General features: G+C 46.1%; 4 protein-coding genes and 1 pseudogene across 4 annotated transcripts; 3 read left to right on the plus strand and 2 right to left on the minus strand.

The window, feature by feature from the left end:
- The first annotated feature begins 3683 nt into the window (after positions 1–3683).
- LOC123117180 (BTB/POZ and MATH domain-containing protein 3-like) lies at positions 3684–7066 on the plus strand. Its single transcript, XM_044538003.1, has 2 exons — positions 3684–4718; positions 6830–7066. Exons 1-2 carry the CDS (start codon positions 3684–3686, stop codon positions 7064–7066), a joined length of 1272 nt encoding a protein of 423 aa, XP_044393938.1.
- Positions 7067–7802: 736 nt separating this feature from the next.
- LOC123117181 (BTB/POZ and MATH domain-containing protein 3) lies at positions 7803–9150 on the plus strand. Its single transcript, XM_044538004.1, has one exon. It carries the CDS (start codon positions 7903–7905, stop codon positions 9013–9015), a length of 1113 nt encoding a protein of 370 aa, XP_044393939.1. The 5' UTR covers positions 7803–7902; the 3' UTR covers positions 9016–9150.
- Positions 9151–10729: 1579 nt separating this feature from the next.
- LOC123117182 (GDSL esterase/lipase At5g03610-like) lies at positions 10730–12276 on the minus strand. The gene is made up of 3 exons (XM_044538005.1): positions 12105–12276; positions 11683–11952; positions 10730–11591 (listed from the first exon to the last, which is right to left on the minus strand). The coding sequence occupies exons 1-3, from the start codon at positions 12154–12156 to the stop codon at positions 10810–10812; spliced, it is 1104 nt and encodes a 367-aa protein (XP_044393940.1). The 5' UTR covers positions 12157–12276; the 3' UTR covers positions 10730–10809.
- A 1468-nt stretch (positions 12277–13744) lies between these two features.
- On the plus strand, positions 13745–15031 carry LOC123117183 (BTB/POZ and MATH domain-containing protein 3-like; annotated as a pseudogene).
- Positions 15032–15959: 928 nt separating this feature from the next.
- Positions 15960–17703, minus strand: LOC123117184 (GDSL esterase/lipase At5g03610-like). The gene is made up of 3 exons (XM_044538006.1): positions 17531–17703; positions 17155–17439; positions 15960–17047 (listed from the first exon to the last, which is right to left on the minus strand). The coding sequence occupies exons 1-3, from the start codon at positions 17580–17582 to the stop codon at positions 16254–16256; spliced, it is 1131 nt and encodes a 376-aa protein (XP_044393941.1). The 5' UTR covers positions 17583–17703; the 3' UTR covers positions 15960–16253.
- Positions 17704–17971: the final 268 nt, after the last annotated feature.

The raw sequence follows: 17971 nt of genomic DNA on the forward strand, positions 1-17971 counted from the left end.
ATTCTAGCGCAGAACCTACAAACCCAGTGGTCGACATTAAACCTGGATCCGTATTACCAAAGCACCCTACAACATCATGTGTGGCAAATTAATAATGTGATCAAATTGTATAATGTATCATCATTTTGTTTCAAAAAAATATGGGTGCATCAAGCATTGAAGAGCTAATAAGCTTGGAGATGGAAACATGCAAGTTTTACCTTTGAAGGGGAGGAATCACTTGAGGCAGTCTGATCATACACAAAATCCTTTTCCTTGTTTTTATCTTCCTCAACGTGCTTGGTCAAACTGTGTAGTTTATCTTTTATTAAGTCGCTTTCACAAACTCTCAAATGCCATTTCCCATGAAGAAACCGCTAACAACTTTCTTTGAGAGGTCTTCAACTCAGATAAATTTGCATCGTCTATTTAAATCATTGTATCATCTTGTAAGTAAACCAGAACAAATGGCGGACTCAATGGCAGCATCACTCGATTTAGCATAGCCCTGAATGCAAATATTAGAGAAATAAGCCACAAGTGGGGTATCAAGTTTATCAAAAATAGCACACATAGATTCTGCCATATAATATGAAATGCAAAAAGATTCCTACAACAATGGAAGTGGATTGAACAAAAATAACCTGGAAGCATAGAATTCAGCGTGTATATGATGTAGTATTTGTCAAATCCTAAGTAGCCTTGAACAAATTTTTTGTAGTTGAGCCTAGAACAATTTTATAGTTGAGAGATCTTTAAAGAACTAACACGTCCATATAGTTGAGAAAATAAAAATCAAATATCAACAATGCAAGTATATGGACTGGATACTTGCTCCAATTAATATATTCATTCAGACTTGTCACCAAAGTCCAGACACATGACATATCTCACCTAACCAATGACCAGTTCAGTTTTGTATCAGAAATGGGGTACAACTTATGACTCCTATTAGTCCATACATTTGTAAAGAAGGGCATTACTTTGCCACAAACCACAAAAAACACAATCCATGATATGGTTGATTACTTGACCATCTCCTACTTCCTGGAAAACAGGTTCCTGACCGTGACACCGCTTGGAGCCTTTTGATAATGTGACAACTTTTGTCAAGGACGAACAATCAACTGGGAGATAAAACTAACATAGCGACATGAAGATCAGAGACAGAAGACACATACATAAACATGTATAACTGTGAGCAAATTGATGATTGAGAGGAAGAGTGCATAAATAGAAGACACACTGTTTCACTAAGTTGTGTTAAACTATAAGGCAATATATTAAGTGCCATGCATGAGAAAAAAAGAAGCAGCATAGGCAATTGTAAACATAAATAACTCTTTGCTAAAATCATGGTATAGATGATGTTGAGTGGTTGAGGTGCTCATGGCCCAACTAAAAATGATGGTAGCCAAAATAGATTATAGAAAGAATATATGCGGCTACACATCAATTATATTTGATGTTGAGTTGTTGAGGTGCTCACTGCCCAACTAAAAATGATGTTGTGAGCTGGGGCTTGGACCATCAATGTGGTTACGGTGATGTTGTCCATGGCGCTGCCATGAAGTACCTGGTCAATAAAATAAAAAGAACCGGTTACTTGGATTAGGAATTTAGGATAGAAACATGAGCACAAGAAACAAAAATAGAACTTGATAAATATATGATTGTAATTTCAGAACCATCATCATCCCTAGAAGTAGAAAAGGTCGGAGAGGTCGCCTATGTATAGAAATTTGGCAAGATAAAGGTTTCATGCCTAAATAAGCATCACCTAATCCTTGATATTTCTAAAAAAACTGCATCTTACATTAATTAAACATCACAGTAAAGCAAAAGGTCACATATGACACAATTTGATGTATGGAAAAATGGAAATCATGTAAGAATCACTACTTCATAGCAGAAAATGGTGGCATCACAGGTTCAAAAAGAGCACATTTTCTTAGCCCAAATGAATCCACTGGTGGGATAGGAAGAAACCAGAGGAGCATTGCATCTAGAAGACAGTGCTAACAACCCAGTCATCACAGGCGCAGCCGCTCTTCTTGACACATACTTCATCTATGCCAGTAGGCCCAACCACTAAAAAGACACTCATTAGCCCACCCTGACAATTTATCGAGCACCTACCATGCATTACTTCATGTTGAACTAGGAGGTGGCGCGTCAGTGGCAAGAACCGGGGCTGCAAGCTATTTGGTGGGCTGGCCAGAGATCTCGTCCAGCTCCACAACGATGGACACCTACAAGGCAAGACCATGAGAGAGAGAGAGAGAGAGAGAGAGGGAGTCAGAGAGAGAGAGACTTACCCCCCGGTTCCATGGATGAAGCGTGCGAGCCGGGATGAAAGGGCAAAAGAGAAGACCACCAATCTCACCCTTTCTCGATCACCGTTGAAATCGTGTCCTCGGAGGTGACCTTCTCGATGTCCAGCAAAGGCTGTGCCTCACAACCATCGCGGCTGACCAGAACCACTCAACTTTGTTCTCTCTCCCTCTCTCTCGGCTTGGGAGGCGGAAGAGCATGTGCACAACTGGCTGCCAGCTGAGAAGCCGTTGAACGACCAGTCCAGGGAAGGAGACGGGGGGGGCAGCCAAAGGGAGACGGGGTGGGCAGGGGTGGCGGAGAGAGAGAGAGAGAGATGGGACGAGTGAGGGTGGCGGCGTGAGAGTGAAGGGGAGGGGCACGACGGGTATAGTGGCTAGGGTTTCACCCAATCGGGCACTCTCTCCACCGTACGCGTAGCCCAGCCATCCACGGGACGCCACGCAAGCGCCCTAACGTGAAATCTCGGAACTGCCCTCGGCGGCCACTAAAAATTACGGCGCGGTGGCATGACCTCCGCGCTAATGTATAGCGGCACCGGCCACACCCACTCTCAGAGTCAATGACAGTAGCGGCCCACAGAATAAAGATCCCACCTGTCAGCCAGATACGACATAAATTCAAAAGTACTTCCTCCATTCCTTGATATAAGGTGTATAGATTTTTGAGAAAAAATCCAAAATATAAGGTGTATTGTGCTGCACCATTCGCTTGGATAATTTTTTTAGGGATTTGATTACATTTCCTTATATTAGTCAAGCCCCTCTATTTTCTCATGTCAATTAGTCAGGTGTAATCCCGCCCAAAACTTGAATTTTTTTCTCCACATGCGTTCTTTAATTTCCGTGCCAAAAACTATATACCCTATATTGAGGAGCGGAGGGAGTAAGAAATAAGAAGCACTATTCATTGATTGCCACATCGAAGTTGATCCGACGGCCAGGATTGCTCCACAATCAGGGCGAATGCAGTCTCGGCCGTCCAGTCTCCTTCCTCCTAAGCCGATCTCGGCCGTCCGTTTATCTCACAGCATCTGGTAAAAACCAGCCCGAAGAAAACCAAAGTCGCCAGTCCTCTCTGTCCCTTCTACTGCTCCCGCCGCCACCCTTCTCCCTTGCGTGTCTTCCCCTACCGATCCCCTCCGCTGACGCTGCCACGAGCTCCCGCCGTCGAGCTCCACCTCCTCCATTCCCCGCCCCGGGCTCTGCCTCCCACCCCCCTAGCGCCGCCACCTCCAATCCCTAGCGCCAGCGGCAGCCGTTCTTCTGGCGACATCATTGGACAGCGGCGAGAATGAATAGACAGATAGAGGTAACAAATTGATCATTCCTCTGGCCAAACTTCCATCTTACTCCAAGCCCACCTCCAGAATGGCAGAGCAATGCAAGATTTCTGCTGCCATGGTATATGAGGAAAGGTCATATGCGCGGTCATACGTGCTCAAGGTAGATGGATACTCCAGAGTCAAGGCGTTTCTCGAGACCGGCAAGTGCCTTGCCTCTGCCCCTTTCAGTGTTGGAGGGAACGACTGGACCGTGGAATGTTACCCAAACGGTGACAATAGGATTCATGCCCATTACATATCCCTTTTTCTACGTCTTGAATCTGCTGATGCTGGAGATGTGAAGGCGAAATTCACGCTCAGTCTACTTGACAAGAATGGACAACCGGTGCCTTCATACAGCCGTGCCTCCCCTGTACTAACCTTCTCAAAGAAAGATTCATGCTTGGGCTACCCTGATTTCTTCAAGAAGGCTGATCTGGAGGCATCGGCACATCTAAGAGACGACTGTCTCACCATCAGGTGCGATGTCACCGTCATCCACGGGGAAGAAACAAGGATTCCTCCAAGCGACCTGCACCAGCACCTCGGTGACCTCCTCGAGAATAAGGATGCAACAGACCTAATATTTCAAGTCGGTGCACATAGTTTCTCAGCCCACAGGTGCGTCCTCGCTGCTCGGTCATCCGTCTTCAAGGCGGAGCTCCTTGGCGCTATGAAGGAGAGTTCTGCAGCTAATCCTATTGAAATCTATGACGTGGAAGCTGATGTTTTCAAGTCCTTGCTTCACTTCATATACACCGACTCCGTTCCTCCAGTGTTTGGTGTGGTCATGGCCAGCCATCTACTTGTTGCGGCTGACAGGTACAACATCGGCAGGCTGAAGATGATATGCGAGGAGAAATTGTGCACTCACATCGATTCCAACATGGTGGCCACCAGCTTGGCTTTAGCAGAGCAGCATGGTTTCCATCGTCTCAAAGAGGCTTGTTTGCAATTCCTTGCTTCTCCTTCCAATTTCAAAGCTATGATGGCAAGCGACGGTTTTGAGCATCTGACATCCAGCTGCCCACATGTTCTCAAGGAGCTTGTAGCTAGAATCCTTCCGGCTGAATGGGGGGTGGCAAAGGATGTTGTCATGACAATGTGGAAGTAGTGCCTACAGACCAATTTATTATCATATATATGTCATCCGTGTTTAGTACTTATGGTTATGCTACTAAGCTGTTTATGCATGAATGTTGTGGAACAAAAATGCTGCTATCGATCACTTTTTTCTTGCTAGAGAGTCTTGTTTTATAAAATCGATCACTTTTTATCGATCACTTCTGCTTCGGTAGACCCCCCTTAAACACATTAACGGTTGAGATTACTCCATACCCCTTCATAATAAAGGGCATGATGGTCATTCTAAAAGTACATCATCTTTGATTTTTTTTGAGTAATTACCGAGTACGGATACGGTGCACAACTGGGCTGGCCGGCCACTTGCCATTTGAGCGCGCGGGAGGTAAAAGTTGCTGGAAAAATTAAGAAAACTAGCACGAGGGGTCGAACTAAAAACCTCCCCCTCCAGTTCAGGGGAGCTAGCCAGACTACGCCACCGCTACTCGAAAAAAATTCACGCAATTCACTATTATTTGCTCCCTGTAGTACTTTGTACTACTCAAGTTTCTTTTTCCTGAGAATCTTTGTACTACTCAAGTTGGTCAAGGGTTCTGTGTGTGTATATTTATTTTGTGTCGAGGAACACAGTAATTACCACGTGGATGCATGTGCAAATCGCAAATCGATTTGTGCAAGCTATACTTGTACACGCGTGTGCGCGCATGTCATTTCTGCTCATTTCTTCGTGATAGATTCATGCATGTGGTCTAGTGTATGTGTATGTGTCTCCAAACAGCCATTGTATCATATATGTATGTTCCATTTTTTATATTTTTGTTCCCAAATTAAAAAAATGATTGCTTTCTAAAAGTTGATAATTTTTTAAAAAAGTACGTAGTATGCAATTTGTCTTCAACATTAATTATTGGAAATTTGTTAACAATTTTGAAAAATGTTCAATTTTATAAAATTCTCATACACCATTTAAAACTTCAAAATTATTGACAAAATTTCAGGAAGTGGTTACTATATGAGAAAATATTCATGTTAATTGAAATGACAAAAACTGCAAATAAGTAAAGCATTCAAATTAGGAAAAACTACATGCTTAGAGATCCATCCGTCTGGCCTAGTCTAGCACACTCCTCTCAACTGGTATTTTTATTTTTGGATCATGGATGAATGACCCCAACTTCTGGCAGCAGCTTGACACGAACATATGAGGCATCCGAGCCAGGTTTATACGACTTGCGCCACTATTTGCACGCTGGCATACGTCCGACAAGATATCGGACCCTTTTCACCGAGAAAACTCCAGAAAATACAAAATTTGTCAGGAATCCAAACAACTTGGCATAATGCCTTGAATTGGTCACATAAGTTGGTGAAAAAAATTCACATGTTTTAAAAAAGGGTTCACGGATTTTTTTTAAAAAGATGAGGATTCGAAAAAAGTTCACAGATTTGGAAAATATTTCATAAATTTAATAAAAGTTCATGGTTTTTAAAAAAGGAAAGAAAAATAAAAAAAGTAGAAAAAATCAGATGAAAACTCGGCCAAAAAATATATGGAAAACCACTGCATATTATAACTAAGATAGCTGCCATACCTATCAATCCCACAACCACTAACGTGGTCTGTTGGTTACCTTGTTCTACAGTGTAACGGGGGGTCTCTAGTTCGAACCTTGCTAGTTGCATTTATGTTTACATATGAAAAAAAAAAAGTGAAACAAAGTGAAGAGAAGAAAAAAGATAAACATACTAGCCTATACGTATATAGATACCTACGGACGACTCATAATATATACTTAAGTGTGAAAACTCCATATTACCCTTTATACGGTTTGTACCGAAGCGGAACTCTTAATGGTTATGCAACTTCTGGTATGGTTGGATGGATGTTTCAGAACAAAGAATATGGATCGGTGAGAGTAGTATCATTCATTCAGTATATATGTTCAAGCGAGTAGAATGGTACTTATCAACGTAGAATGGTACTTATCAATCATTGAATGGAAAGGAATTTGTGTCCTTTCTGCAGCAGGTAAGTTACTTGATGTAGTTGATATCGACATAAATCAGATAAATTAGTTTCTTAGAATAATTGTTCCTCTTGTGCTTCAGATTCTTGAAGCTTTGCATAATGGAGAGATTCCATCAACGGGATATCTTGTTGAAATTTTGAAAAAGGCTATTCTTGAACGCTGTTTAAAGGTGTATAAGGAAAAACTGGAGGACTTAGGTCCACCTGTATTGGTAGAGAAACTGCAGCAAATTCATGAGGTGGCAAATGTTCAGTACTTAATAAGCCTCCAGCAAATAGAATCAGTCACCTCTGGTATGTCCTTAATACTCCATTAGCAGCACTCATGTCTACTTCTGCACTGAAAAACTGAATGTGGAGTATAGATGCTGTCTATGTGGACCTTGGTAGGAGTATCTTTTTTCTTTCAGAAAGGGGATTGCCCCGGCCTTTGCATCACAGGATGCGCAGAGCAAATAAGGACCTTGGTATCTTGTGTTGTAATTCAGTTTAAAGCATGCACTAAGCAAAAAACAAAAACATCTGCATGCAATCCTCAAGCATTGAAGAATATCTTCTGTTCGCTATAGTTGTGACGGGGCTGTGGTTATCATTCCCTCTGAATATTGCTGGTAGTGCTGCTGTGTACAACTGTACTTGTCATCCAGCTGAGTGTTGTTTGGATTCAGTTTTCCGAATGTCGATTTTAAAGAGGTTGTAGGGGAAAACAGGACTGTCAGTTTTCTGATGAGCAAAACTGTTGTACTAGTTTGTAGTCTGCTAATTAAATAAATTAACCATGTGCTTGTGGTGTGGTTGTCAGAAGCTTAGTTCAGGTCAGTACGTTCAGCTGGATTATAGTACTGGTCTAGTATCGTGGGCACGGGTGATACCGAATAGGATTAGTAGTAGGGGTAGAGTTATTCACCGAGTACGTATCTGGTTAGTATTCCATGCCGAGTAGGATTAGGAGTACTATACGTAGTGGAATTAGTCACGGAGTCGTATTTGCTGTAGGGTAGCTTAGCTTATATATATACATACACACCAGGGGGGTGTAGGACATCTCGTGAGTTTAGTGTTTTACGCGCGTGCATACGTACGTTGTGTTCCTGCCGGCCGCAAGAATCAATAAGTCCCTTCTCTTGTGCACGTGCTTGTGATCTCTATCCGCATGCCTAAGCTGATCTTCCGTCTTGCTCCCAGAATGGCAGAGCATTGCAAGATCTCTGTTGCCATGGTAGCTGAATCTGAGGAAAGGCCATATGCGCGATCATACGTGTTCAAGGTGGATGGATACTCAAGAGCCAAGGCGCTACTCAAGAACGGCGAGTACCTAACCTCTGAACCTTTCAGTGTTGGAGGCCACGACTGGGTCATGACCTATTACCCAAACGGCAGCAAGATTTGTCCGGACGACATATCACTTTTTCTACATCTTCACCCCGCCGGTGCCGAAGATGTGAAGGCGAAATTCACGTTCAGTCTACTTGACGAGAACGGAGAACCGGTGCCTTCATACACCCGTGCCCACGACGATATACATATATTCTCAAGGAAAGCTCCAAATTGGGGCTACCATAACCTAATGAAGAAGGCTAAGCTGGAAAGATCGGGGCATCTGACAAACGACTGTCTCACCATCGGATGCCATGTCACCGTCGTGCAGGAGATCCTCGGCAAAGAAGAAACAAGGGCTTCTCCAGCAAGCGACTTGCACCGGCATCTTGGTGATCTCCTCGAGAGCAAAGATGCAGCAGACCTGACATTTCAAGTAGGCGGAGAGATATTCCATGCTCATAGGTGTATCCTAGCCACTCGGTCATCTGTCTTCAAGGCGGAGCTCCTCGGCGGCATGGAGGAGAGTTCTGGTAGTCTCATTGAAATTCGTGACATGGAACCTGATGTGTTCGAGGCCTTGCTCCATTTCATATACACCGAAAAAGTTTCTCCCGTGATTGATGTGGTGATGGCCAGCCATCTACTCGTAGCAGCGGATAGGTACAACATTGGTAGCCTGAAGCAGATATGCGAGGATAAATTGTGTTGTCATATTGATTCAAACATGGTGGCAACTAGTTTAGCTATAGCTGAGCAACATGGTTTCCATGGTCTCAAAGAAGCTTGCTTACGGTTCCTTGCTTCTCCATCCAATTTGGAGGCGATGATGGCAAGCAACGGTTATGAGCATCTCAAGTCCAGTTGTCCGTCTGTTCTCAAGGAGCTCATAGCTAGAATACTCCCGGCTAAATGGAACGTGGCAAAGGATATTATCATGGAACTTTAGTAGTAAAATGCGTCTGCTGCCACTATCGTGTATTGTCATCCAAATTTTTAGGTAGTAATAATGGTTATACTACTTTTCCTTGTATGGTTGCATCATTGCATGTATGTATCAAAGCAAAAGTGTTAGCATCAGTCATTCAATCTAATATATGTTCAGGCGAGTGTAATAGTAATTGTTTCTCTTGTAAGAGAAAAGAAAGCATAATTTGATTATTCCTTGTTTGCCCATCAACCTACCAAGGCTGTCCATCCACCTTGCTTTGTGTATTAGTTTGGTTATTTGAGAAGTTACTTCATGGGTACATACTACATTGTCACGTTCAGCTGGCTGTAGAATTAGTGTCATTCATGTTCCAAGCCTCGCATAAATGGAAGCTTCATTACCCACTGCTTCTATACCAACTAAGAATATATGCAACTATGTTATTACGAATCAGATAAAATTGGTAAAATAACAGAAAGAACAGAAAAAAATATATGTCATGACTGATTGCCAAACACAATATAAGCCAAATCGACTCCCTTGTAACCTCTAGGCCGATCCTACCAAGAGATTGTCCACACACAATCGCAACTGCACAACGATGGGGTATAGACAAGGCTAGTCCTCAAGTGACACTTGAAATGAGAAACCTGAGTTGCATCATCTTCGTCGCATTCTAGTAATGATGCCAAGTCTTGGCTTTCATCTAGGCAACATCCATGTCAAGGACCACCACAAAATCATGTTTTGATTCACGACACTGGCCTTGTGATTGCAGATCGCCTAGATCATGCCGACCGTAGGAAGACATCTAAGTGAACACCAAAAGGGACTTGTCGAAGGGCCCGAATCGCCTGCCACACGCGACGTGTCCGATGCGGCACATACATGTGGAGACAACCTGCTGGTATTGCTATGTACCAAAGTAACTGGACCGCCACGATCTTCAACCACTAAAGAATCCTTGTGGGATAGCCGCCCCCACACTGCGGATGTGCCGCACCACATAGATTGGTTGCTCAACGCCTAGCATCCCCGCGCCTCCACCTCACATTGGCCAAGAAATCCATATAGCAACCCTAATCACCGAGACGCTAAGGAATTGGGTGTCATACCAGTTTTTTTTTCAAGAATGATGTCATACCAGTTTTTCTCTTCGGATTCATCGCGATCACTTTCTAACCAAAAGGTGCTCATTGAAGGGCCTCAGGAGAGACACGCCATATTGCTCACCACACGTGACATGCCCGATGCGGCACGTACATGCGGAGAAAACCTGCTGGCAGTGCCACATACCGAAGTAACTGAACCACCACAATCTTCAACCGCTGAGAATCCTTAAGGGATAGCCGCCCCACACTCCGGATGCGCCGAACCACACAGATTGGTTGCCCAATGCCTGGCATCCCCATGCCTCCACCTCATATTAGCCAAGAAAGCCGAATAGCAACCCTAATCACCGAGACACTAAGGAATTTGGTATCATACCGGTTTTTCTCTCTTTGGGAAGTTGATTATATTTGTTCAGAAATAAAGCAGGTTGCACATAGTTTCTAGTGGCGCACAAACCAACCTAGCTAGTTAATTGCTGGTTCTTTGTTGTAAAATTTGTCTATAACAAAACCACTTGATATTCGGTTTCAGAACACAACACAACAATCAAATATTAAAACTATAGTAGAAACAACTGCAGAATACACACTATCTAGATTAAGATATGATAATAGGTTCCATATCAGATTTTTGCTTATCGGCGCTAACATATAGTTCAAGGTGAAGCACACGGTATGCATGCACACGCGGATGCATCATCTACTTAACAAGGCCTAGGAACTTTCTGATGGGGAAGTCGAGCGGGCCCATGACGGCCTGCCACCCGACCATGGTCGGGTTCATCTCATCCCAAAAGAAGAACACGTGGGGTTCGTCGCACACGTCGTAGAGCGGATCCAACGTCTCCGGGTCTACCTGCCCGCAGTACCCCTTGGGGTCCGTGCTCTCGCAACACGGCACAAGCTTCTCCCTAAAGAGATTGGCGATGTCAACGCTCCCGTCGTCCCGGAGGACCATGCTGAAGGCGGCGTTCAGGTCTACCACCAGCACGTCCTCCATGTCGGCCAGCTTCTTGGCATGGTGGTGGTTGTGGAGTGTGGCGGCCAGGTTGCGCCGCTCGTTGCAGCGGGTGTGGTTGTACGCCCTGGTCTGCGACGGCGCGCAGCCGAAAGGGAAGAGGTTGTTGACGAGCACCTTCTGCATGCCGATGTCCTTTAGGCGCCGCACATTCGCCGCGATCTCCTCGGCCACATTCTTGGCGAAATCGTCCACCTCGGCGAAGCTTTTGGTGTCGGCGGGGAGGCGGGCGTAGTCGTTGCCGGAGACGGCGACGAGCGCGACGGATTTTGATGCGAGGCGCTCTTGGTGGATGTCTCCGTCCTTGACGAGCTTGTGGAAGGTGTGGATCTGCCTGGCGAGCGTGTGGGTGTGCGGCACGTCATACACACCGGAGCCGCCGGCAGCGAAGTTCAAGCCGGCCGGGCCGACCTTGCGCGTGAGGCTGTGCGCCGGAGGGGATTTCATCTGCCCTAACATGGAGGCTGCAACACGTACGTGGTAAAAAACACGTGGAGATGATAACACGGCAATGCAAAAGAGAGATCGAGAATTCGAGGTTGAGGAAGGACGCACCGATGAAGTCGGATTCAACCATGCTGTTGGAGAAGCGGCCGTTGGCCCTGTATGGAGGGCGCCACTGGCGATTGAGCTCGGATAATGGGTTCATCTTGACGAGGTTGCCGTTGTCGGCGAAGGAGTCGCCGAAGACGTAGAAGCTGTACCCGTTGTAGTCGTCGGAGTGATGGTGTTGGTGCCCGTCGTTGCCGCTGTGCCCGTTATGGTCGTGGTGGCGCCCCTTCCCGAGCCCCTGTGGCTGCGGCCGGGACGACGCCACGGGAGAAACTGCACGCCCGCAGATGGATCAATTTAGGCGGCAAAACGAAACATGAACAGCGACCAATTACAACGTGTAGAAATTAAGAAACAAGTGTGTGCTGACGAACAATCCGGCTAAGCCGATAAGCATCTAGTCAGGGCAGGACGCGCGCACGAACCATTGAGATGGAGAAGTAGGAGGAGGGCGCAGGCGATCGCCGGGAGATTCATCCCGCTCGATCGGTCGAACAGTGGAGGAGCAGCGAGGGGAGATGCGTACGTGCAGAGGATCAGCTGAGTTTATTTATTTTATATAGCGAAAGAAAATCTTGGATCCATGCGATTTGCAAGTTGTTACGCCGGACGCCGCCAAATCTTCCCCGGAACTACCGGCGCCGATCTAGTATATCTGTGTGGCCGGCGCCCCTCCTTTCTCCGACAAAAGACTTGAACTGCGTTCCGGCTAAAACGTGAGCGTAAGTGACGCTGGTAATTTTGAAAAAAGTGTTTTTTTTATAACTAACGAACATTTTTTAATTCCGAATATTTTTTGAAATCCTTAAACATTTTTAAGCATGTTTTTTTAACATTCCTTAAAATTATGATCTTTTTAAAACACGAGCTCTTAAATAAATGTGGACATTTTTAAAAAAAATTCTGCATTTTTTTAGAAAAATCGAACATTGTTTGAAAATAAAAATAAAAAGGAAAAAAACCAAAAAGAACACCAATAAAGGAAAAAAGAAGAACAAAAACCCAACCCATCAGTGTGCCTCCATGTGCATTTGGTCGATATTTTGACGCAGAGATCGTCAAATAAGATATTCTGACCTTGTAGCGGAAGAGTATGTGTGGCTCACTCGTTTGTGTATGTAATGTGAACCCGAGAGCTCGCACAACCAGTGGCGCCATGGCAAAAGTGTTCTACCATACCCTTGTGCCTCATAGACGAGCTTAAGCCATATACACTGGTTGAAAGTATGTCCTCTCTTATGTACTCTATGTCATATTCCAACAAAAAGAGTATTCTAGATCATATAGAAGAGGCTATGAAACACATAGAAAATTATGAATGTGCCACTAGCCAGCTCCAATGTCAAAGGTTGCCAATAGTTTTGTCGAAATTGTGTACAAGCCAAAAACTGTTGAAACATTTGATCAAAGCCACTGCAACACGTTAGAGTAGGATTAAACCATATACGACTTGCCCCCTACTCCAAGTCTCTCTCATATTGTACTCTATATATATCTTACACAAGGGTCAGACCAATAAAACGAATATTGTAGATTTTATATTTTCTATACAATATGGATGAAGCTTAGTTTAGGTCATTACATTCAGCTGGAATATAGTAGTACAGTCATTGGTCTTCCAAAATGCTCCCCTTGCCGGTTGCTCTGACCGCCCCAAACGGTCAAGACGCACCTGAATTTCGTTACTTGGCTCCCCGCAAACCACATCTGTGCTTTCTGTTCGAGTACGTACATGCACATATTTTTTTCTCTGGTCGTGGTGGAGCGACCACGGATCTGGCTAGTTACAGTAGTTGTTTTTTTTTTCTTTTCTTGAAGCGTACAGTGGTTAGTTATTTGTTGCAGACATAGGCACAACCTGGCTTCCATCGTAAAAAAAGAGGCACAAACTTGCACGGAACCGGAACGTGCATGTGTACACCAGTATTCCATACCGAGTAGGATTAGTAGTAATAGTAGAGTTAGTCGCCGAGTAGTATTTCCTCTAGGTAGCTACCTTAGGCCTTTATATACATGTATATACACCAGCACTTGCGCTAGTTGAGTTATTAAAGAGTCAATCAATAAATCATTCGAGTGTTTCGCGTGCGTTCCTTGTGTTCTGCCCGGCGGCAAGAATCAATCAAGTCCCGACTGTTGTGCACGTGCCTGTGATCTCTATCCACATGCATAAGCTTGTCTTCCATCTTGCTCCAAGAATGGCGAAGCATTGCAAGATTTCTGTTGCCATGGTAGCTGATGAAGAATCTGTGCAGAGGTCATATACACGGTCATGCATTCTCAAGGTTGATGGATACTCAAGAGCAAAGGCGCTACTCAAGAACGACGAGTGCCTGACTTCTGCACCTTTCAGTGTTGGAGGCCACGACTGGGCCGTGACCTACTACCCAAACGGTAGCGAGCTTTGTCCTGATTACATATCTATTTTTCTACATCTTCGATCCGTCCGTGCCAAAGATGTGAAGGCGAATTTCACGTTCAGTCTACTAGACGAGAACGGAGAACTGGTGCCTTCATACACCCGTAACCATGGTACACATATATTCTCAAGGAAAGCTCCAAACTGGGGCAACCATAACCTGATGAAGAAAGCTAAGCTGGAATGATCGGAGCATCTCAGAGATGATTGTCTGACCATAAGATGTGATGTCACCGTCATGAAGGAGATCCTCGGCGAAGAAGAAACAAGGGCTTCCCCAGACGACTTGCACATGCATCTCGGTGATCTCCTCGAGAGCAAAGATGCAGCAGACCTAACATTTCAAGTAGGTGGGGAGATGTTCCCCGCTCATGGGTGTGTCCTCGCCGCTCGGTCATCTGTCTTCAAGGCGAAGCTCCTCGGCGCCATGGGGGAGAGTTCCAGTAGTGCTATCAAAATATATGACATGGAACCTGGCGTGTTCAAGGCCTTGCTCCATTTCATATACACTGAGAAAGTTTCTCCTGTGATTGATGTGGCAATAGCCAGTCATCTACTCGTAGCGGCTGATAGATACAACATCGGCAGGCTGAAGCAGATCTGTGAGGAGAAATTGTGTTCTCATATTGATTCAAACATGGTAGCAACGAGTTTGGATATAGCTGAGCAGCATGGTTTCCCTCGTCTCAAAGAAGCTTGTTTACGGTTCCTTGCTTCGCCGCCCAATTTGGAGGCGATGATGACAAGCAACGGTTATGAGCATCTCAAGTCCAGCTGCCCGTCTGTTCTCAAGGAGATCATAGCTCAAATACTCCCGGCTGAATGGAACGCAGCAAAGGATATTATCATGTCAATTTAGTGCTAGTACGTTTTGTACTGTTATCATGATTGTGGTCATCCGAAATTTTAGTACTAATGTTTATGCTACTTCTCCATGTATGGTTGCATCGTTATTGCATGTATGTTTCAGAGCAAAAATGCTAGTATCAATCATCCAATATGTTCATGCAAGTAGAATGGCATATATTTTTTCTTGCCGGAGAAAAGAGACTATTATTGGGTTATCCGATGTTTGCCCATGAACCTGGCATGGCTGCCCATCCACCTTGCTTTGTGTATTAGTTTGATTATACATACATGGTTACGTTCAGCTGGATATTGAATTAGTATCATTTGTGTTCCAAGTTTTGAATATATGGTCCAGACGCTTCTGGATTTTTCTTAAAGAAAAATGGAAGCGTGCCTCGGGTGAGACATGTCGGACCGCCCGCCAACACAGACGACGTACCCGACGCAGCATGTACATGTGGAAATAACCAGTCGTCGTTGCCACATACCGAAGTAACTGAACTGACACGATCTTCAATCACCACGGAATCCTTACACGCTAGCCGCCCCACTCTCCTGGTGCGCAACGCCACATTAATTAGATCAGTAGCCCAACGCCTTAGCATCGCCAAGCATCCGCCAGGAAAGCCAAATAGCAACCCTGACCACCGAGACGCTAAGGAACGAGCTTTGCTACACTTACGAAAGTTTTTAACGAAGAGTTACGTAAGGAGTGACGTGGCTTTATAGCACACCCCCACACCCTGAAAATCAGAAGGGGGGGGGGGGGGGGGGGTTGGTTAGGATTAGGGAAGGAGATAACCTTTTTACGTAAGATTACGTAGTATTTTTCGTAAGTGTAGCATTTTTGCTAAGGAATTGGGCGTCATACCGGTTTTTCTCTCTTACGGATGTCGATTATATTTGTTCACAAAGCAGGTGGAACATAGTTTGTAGTTGCACACAAACACACCTAGTTAGTTAATTGCTGGTTCTTTCTTGTAGAATTTGTCCATGACAAAACCACTTGAGATATTCGGTTTTAGAACTCAACAGTCAAATATTTCAAAACTATAGTACAAACTACTGCAGAATGCGTGTATCTAGAATAGGATATGATAGCTCTCTGTCTCTCCTTCTCATTAAACAGGTTCGATATCAGATTTTTGCCTAGCAGCGCTAAGATATGTTGTACTCCCTCCGTCCGAAAAAAGTGCTCGATACATTCATTTGAGAGACAAACTTGAGACAAGTTTTTTCGGACGGAGGGAGTAGTTCAAGGGGGAGCACTGGGTTTACATGCACATGTACGTGGATGCATCATCGTCTACCTAATGAGCCCTAAGAACTTCCTGATGGGGTGATCGAGCGGGCCCATGACGGCCTGCCACCCGACCATGGTGGGGTTCATCTCGTCCCAAAAGAAGAAATAGTTGGGGTTGTCGCACACCTTGTAGAGGGGTTCCAACTTCTCCGTGTCGACCTGCCCGCAGTAGCCCTTGGGGTCGGTGCTCTCGCAGCACGGCGCCAGCTTCTCCCTGAAGAGATTGGGAATGATGTCGCCGTCCCCGTCATCGTTGTAGTGCCGGACGACGTTGCTGAAGGCGGCGTTGAGGTCGAGCAGCAGCACGTCGTCCATGCCGGCCAGCTCGTCGGCGAGGTGGTGGTTGTGGAGCGTGGCGGCCAGGTTGCGCCGCTCATTGCAGCGCGTGTGGTTGTACGCCCTGGTCTCCGACGGCGAGCATCCGAAAGGGTGGAGGTTGTTGACGAGCACCTTCTCCACGCCGATGTCTTGCAGGCGCCGCACGTTAAACGCGATCTCCTCCACCACCTTCCTGGCGAAATCATCCACCTCGGCGAAGCTCTTGGTGTCGGCGGGAAGGCGGGCGTAGTCGTTGCCGGAGACGGCGACGAGCGCGACGGATTTGGACGCGAGGCGGTCCTGGTCGATGTCTCCGTCCTTGACGAGCTTGTGGAAGGTGTGGATCTGCCTGGCGAGCGTCTGGGTGTCCGGTGCGTCAAACACGCCGGAGCCGCCGGCGGCGAAGTTCAATCCAGCCTTGCCGACCTTGCGCGTGAGCCTGTGCGCCGGAGGGGACTTTTTCTGCCCTAGCATGTAGGCTGCAACGTGGTACAACAACGGAATGACAAGTCGGTCCATCAGTTATTACCAGGACTAAACAGAGATGGATCGATGGAAGATTTAGCAAGGAGAGAGACGCACGTACCGATGAGGTCGGACTGAACCAAGCTGTTGGAGAAGCGGCCGGATAAGCCATAGGGATAGCGCCACTGGCGATTGAGCTCGGATCTTGGGTTCATCTTGACGAGGTTGCCGTTGTCGGCAAAGGAGTCGCCGAAGACGTAGAAGCTGTACCCGTTGTAGTCGTCGGAGTGGTCGTGTTGGTGCCCGTCGTCGCCGCTGTGCCCGCTATGGCCGTGGTGGTTCCCCTTTCCGGGCGTGTGGCGCCCCTTCGCGAGCCCCTGCGGCCGGGACGGCTCCACGGGAGAAACTGCACGCACGCGCAGATCGATCGATTTTAGCAGCAGAAGGTAACATGAGCAGCTGCCAATTACAACGTCTAGAAACTATATCAAGTGTACCATTGAGATCGAGAAGTAGGAGGAGGACACAGGCGATCACCGGGAGATTCATCCTGCTCGGCCTAACTGGCCGGCCGGCGTGATGTGTACGTGGAGGAGGAGCGAGGGAGATGCGTGCGTGGAGAGGATCAGGTGAATTTTATAGCCAAAATCCTTGATCCACATGCGGTTGGTACGGGATATATGCGGGGCGATCACAACAAACTGATCGATCATTTTCGCAAGTTGTTCGCCGGACGCCGCCAACTATTCCCCGAAACCACCGGCGCCGATCTATCTCTGTCGCGCGCGCCCTCCTCTCAGCGCGACACCAAAATTTCAAAATTTGCGCTACGTCAAAAAAGTGTCGACCTCCCCGCACACACGTGCTCGCTCGGGCGGGCCGGCCCATTATAGCTCAGGTGCTGGTGTGGCTAGCGCTTCGTCTGTTTTTCTCTTCTG

Source organism: Triticum aestivum, chromosome 5B (genome assembly GCF_018294505.1).
Source record: "Triticum aestivum cultivar Chinese Spring chromosome 5B, IWGSC CS RefSeq v2.1, whole genome shotgun sequence".
NCBI classification, from domain to species: Eukaryota; Viridiplantae; Streptophyta; class Magnoliopsida; order Poales; family Poaceae; genus Triticum; species Triticum aestivum.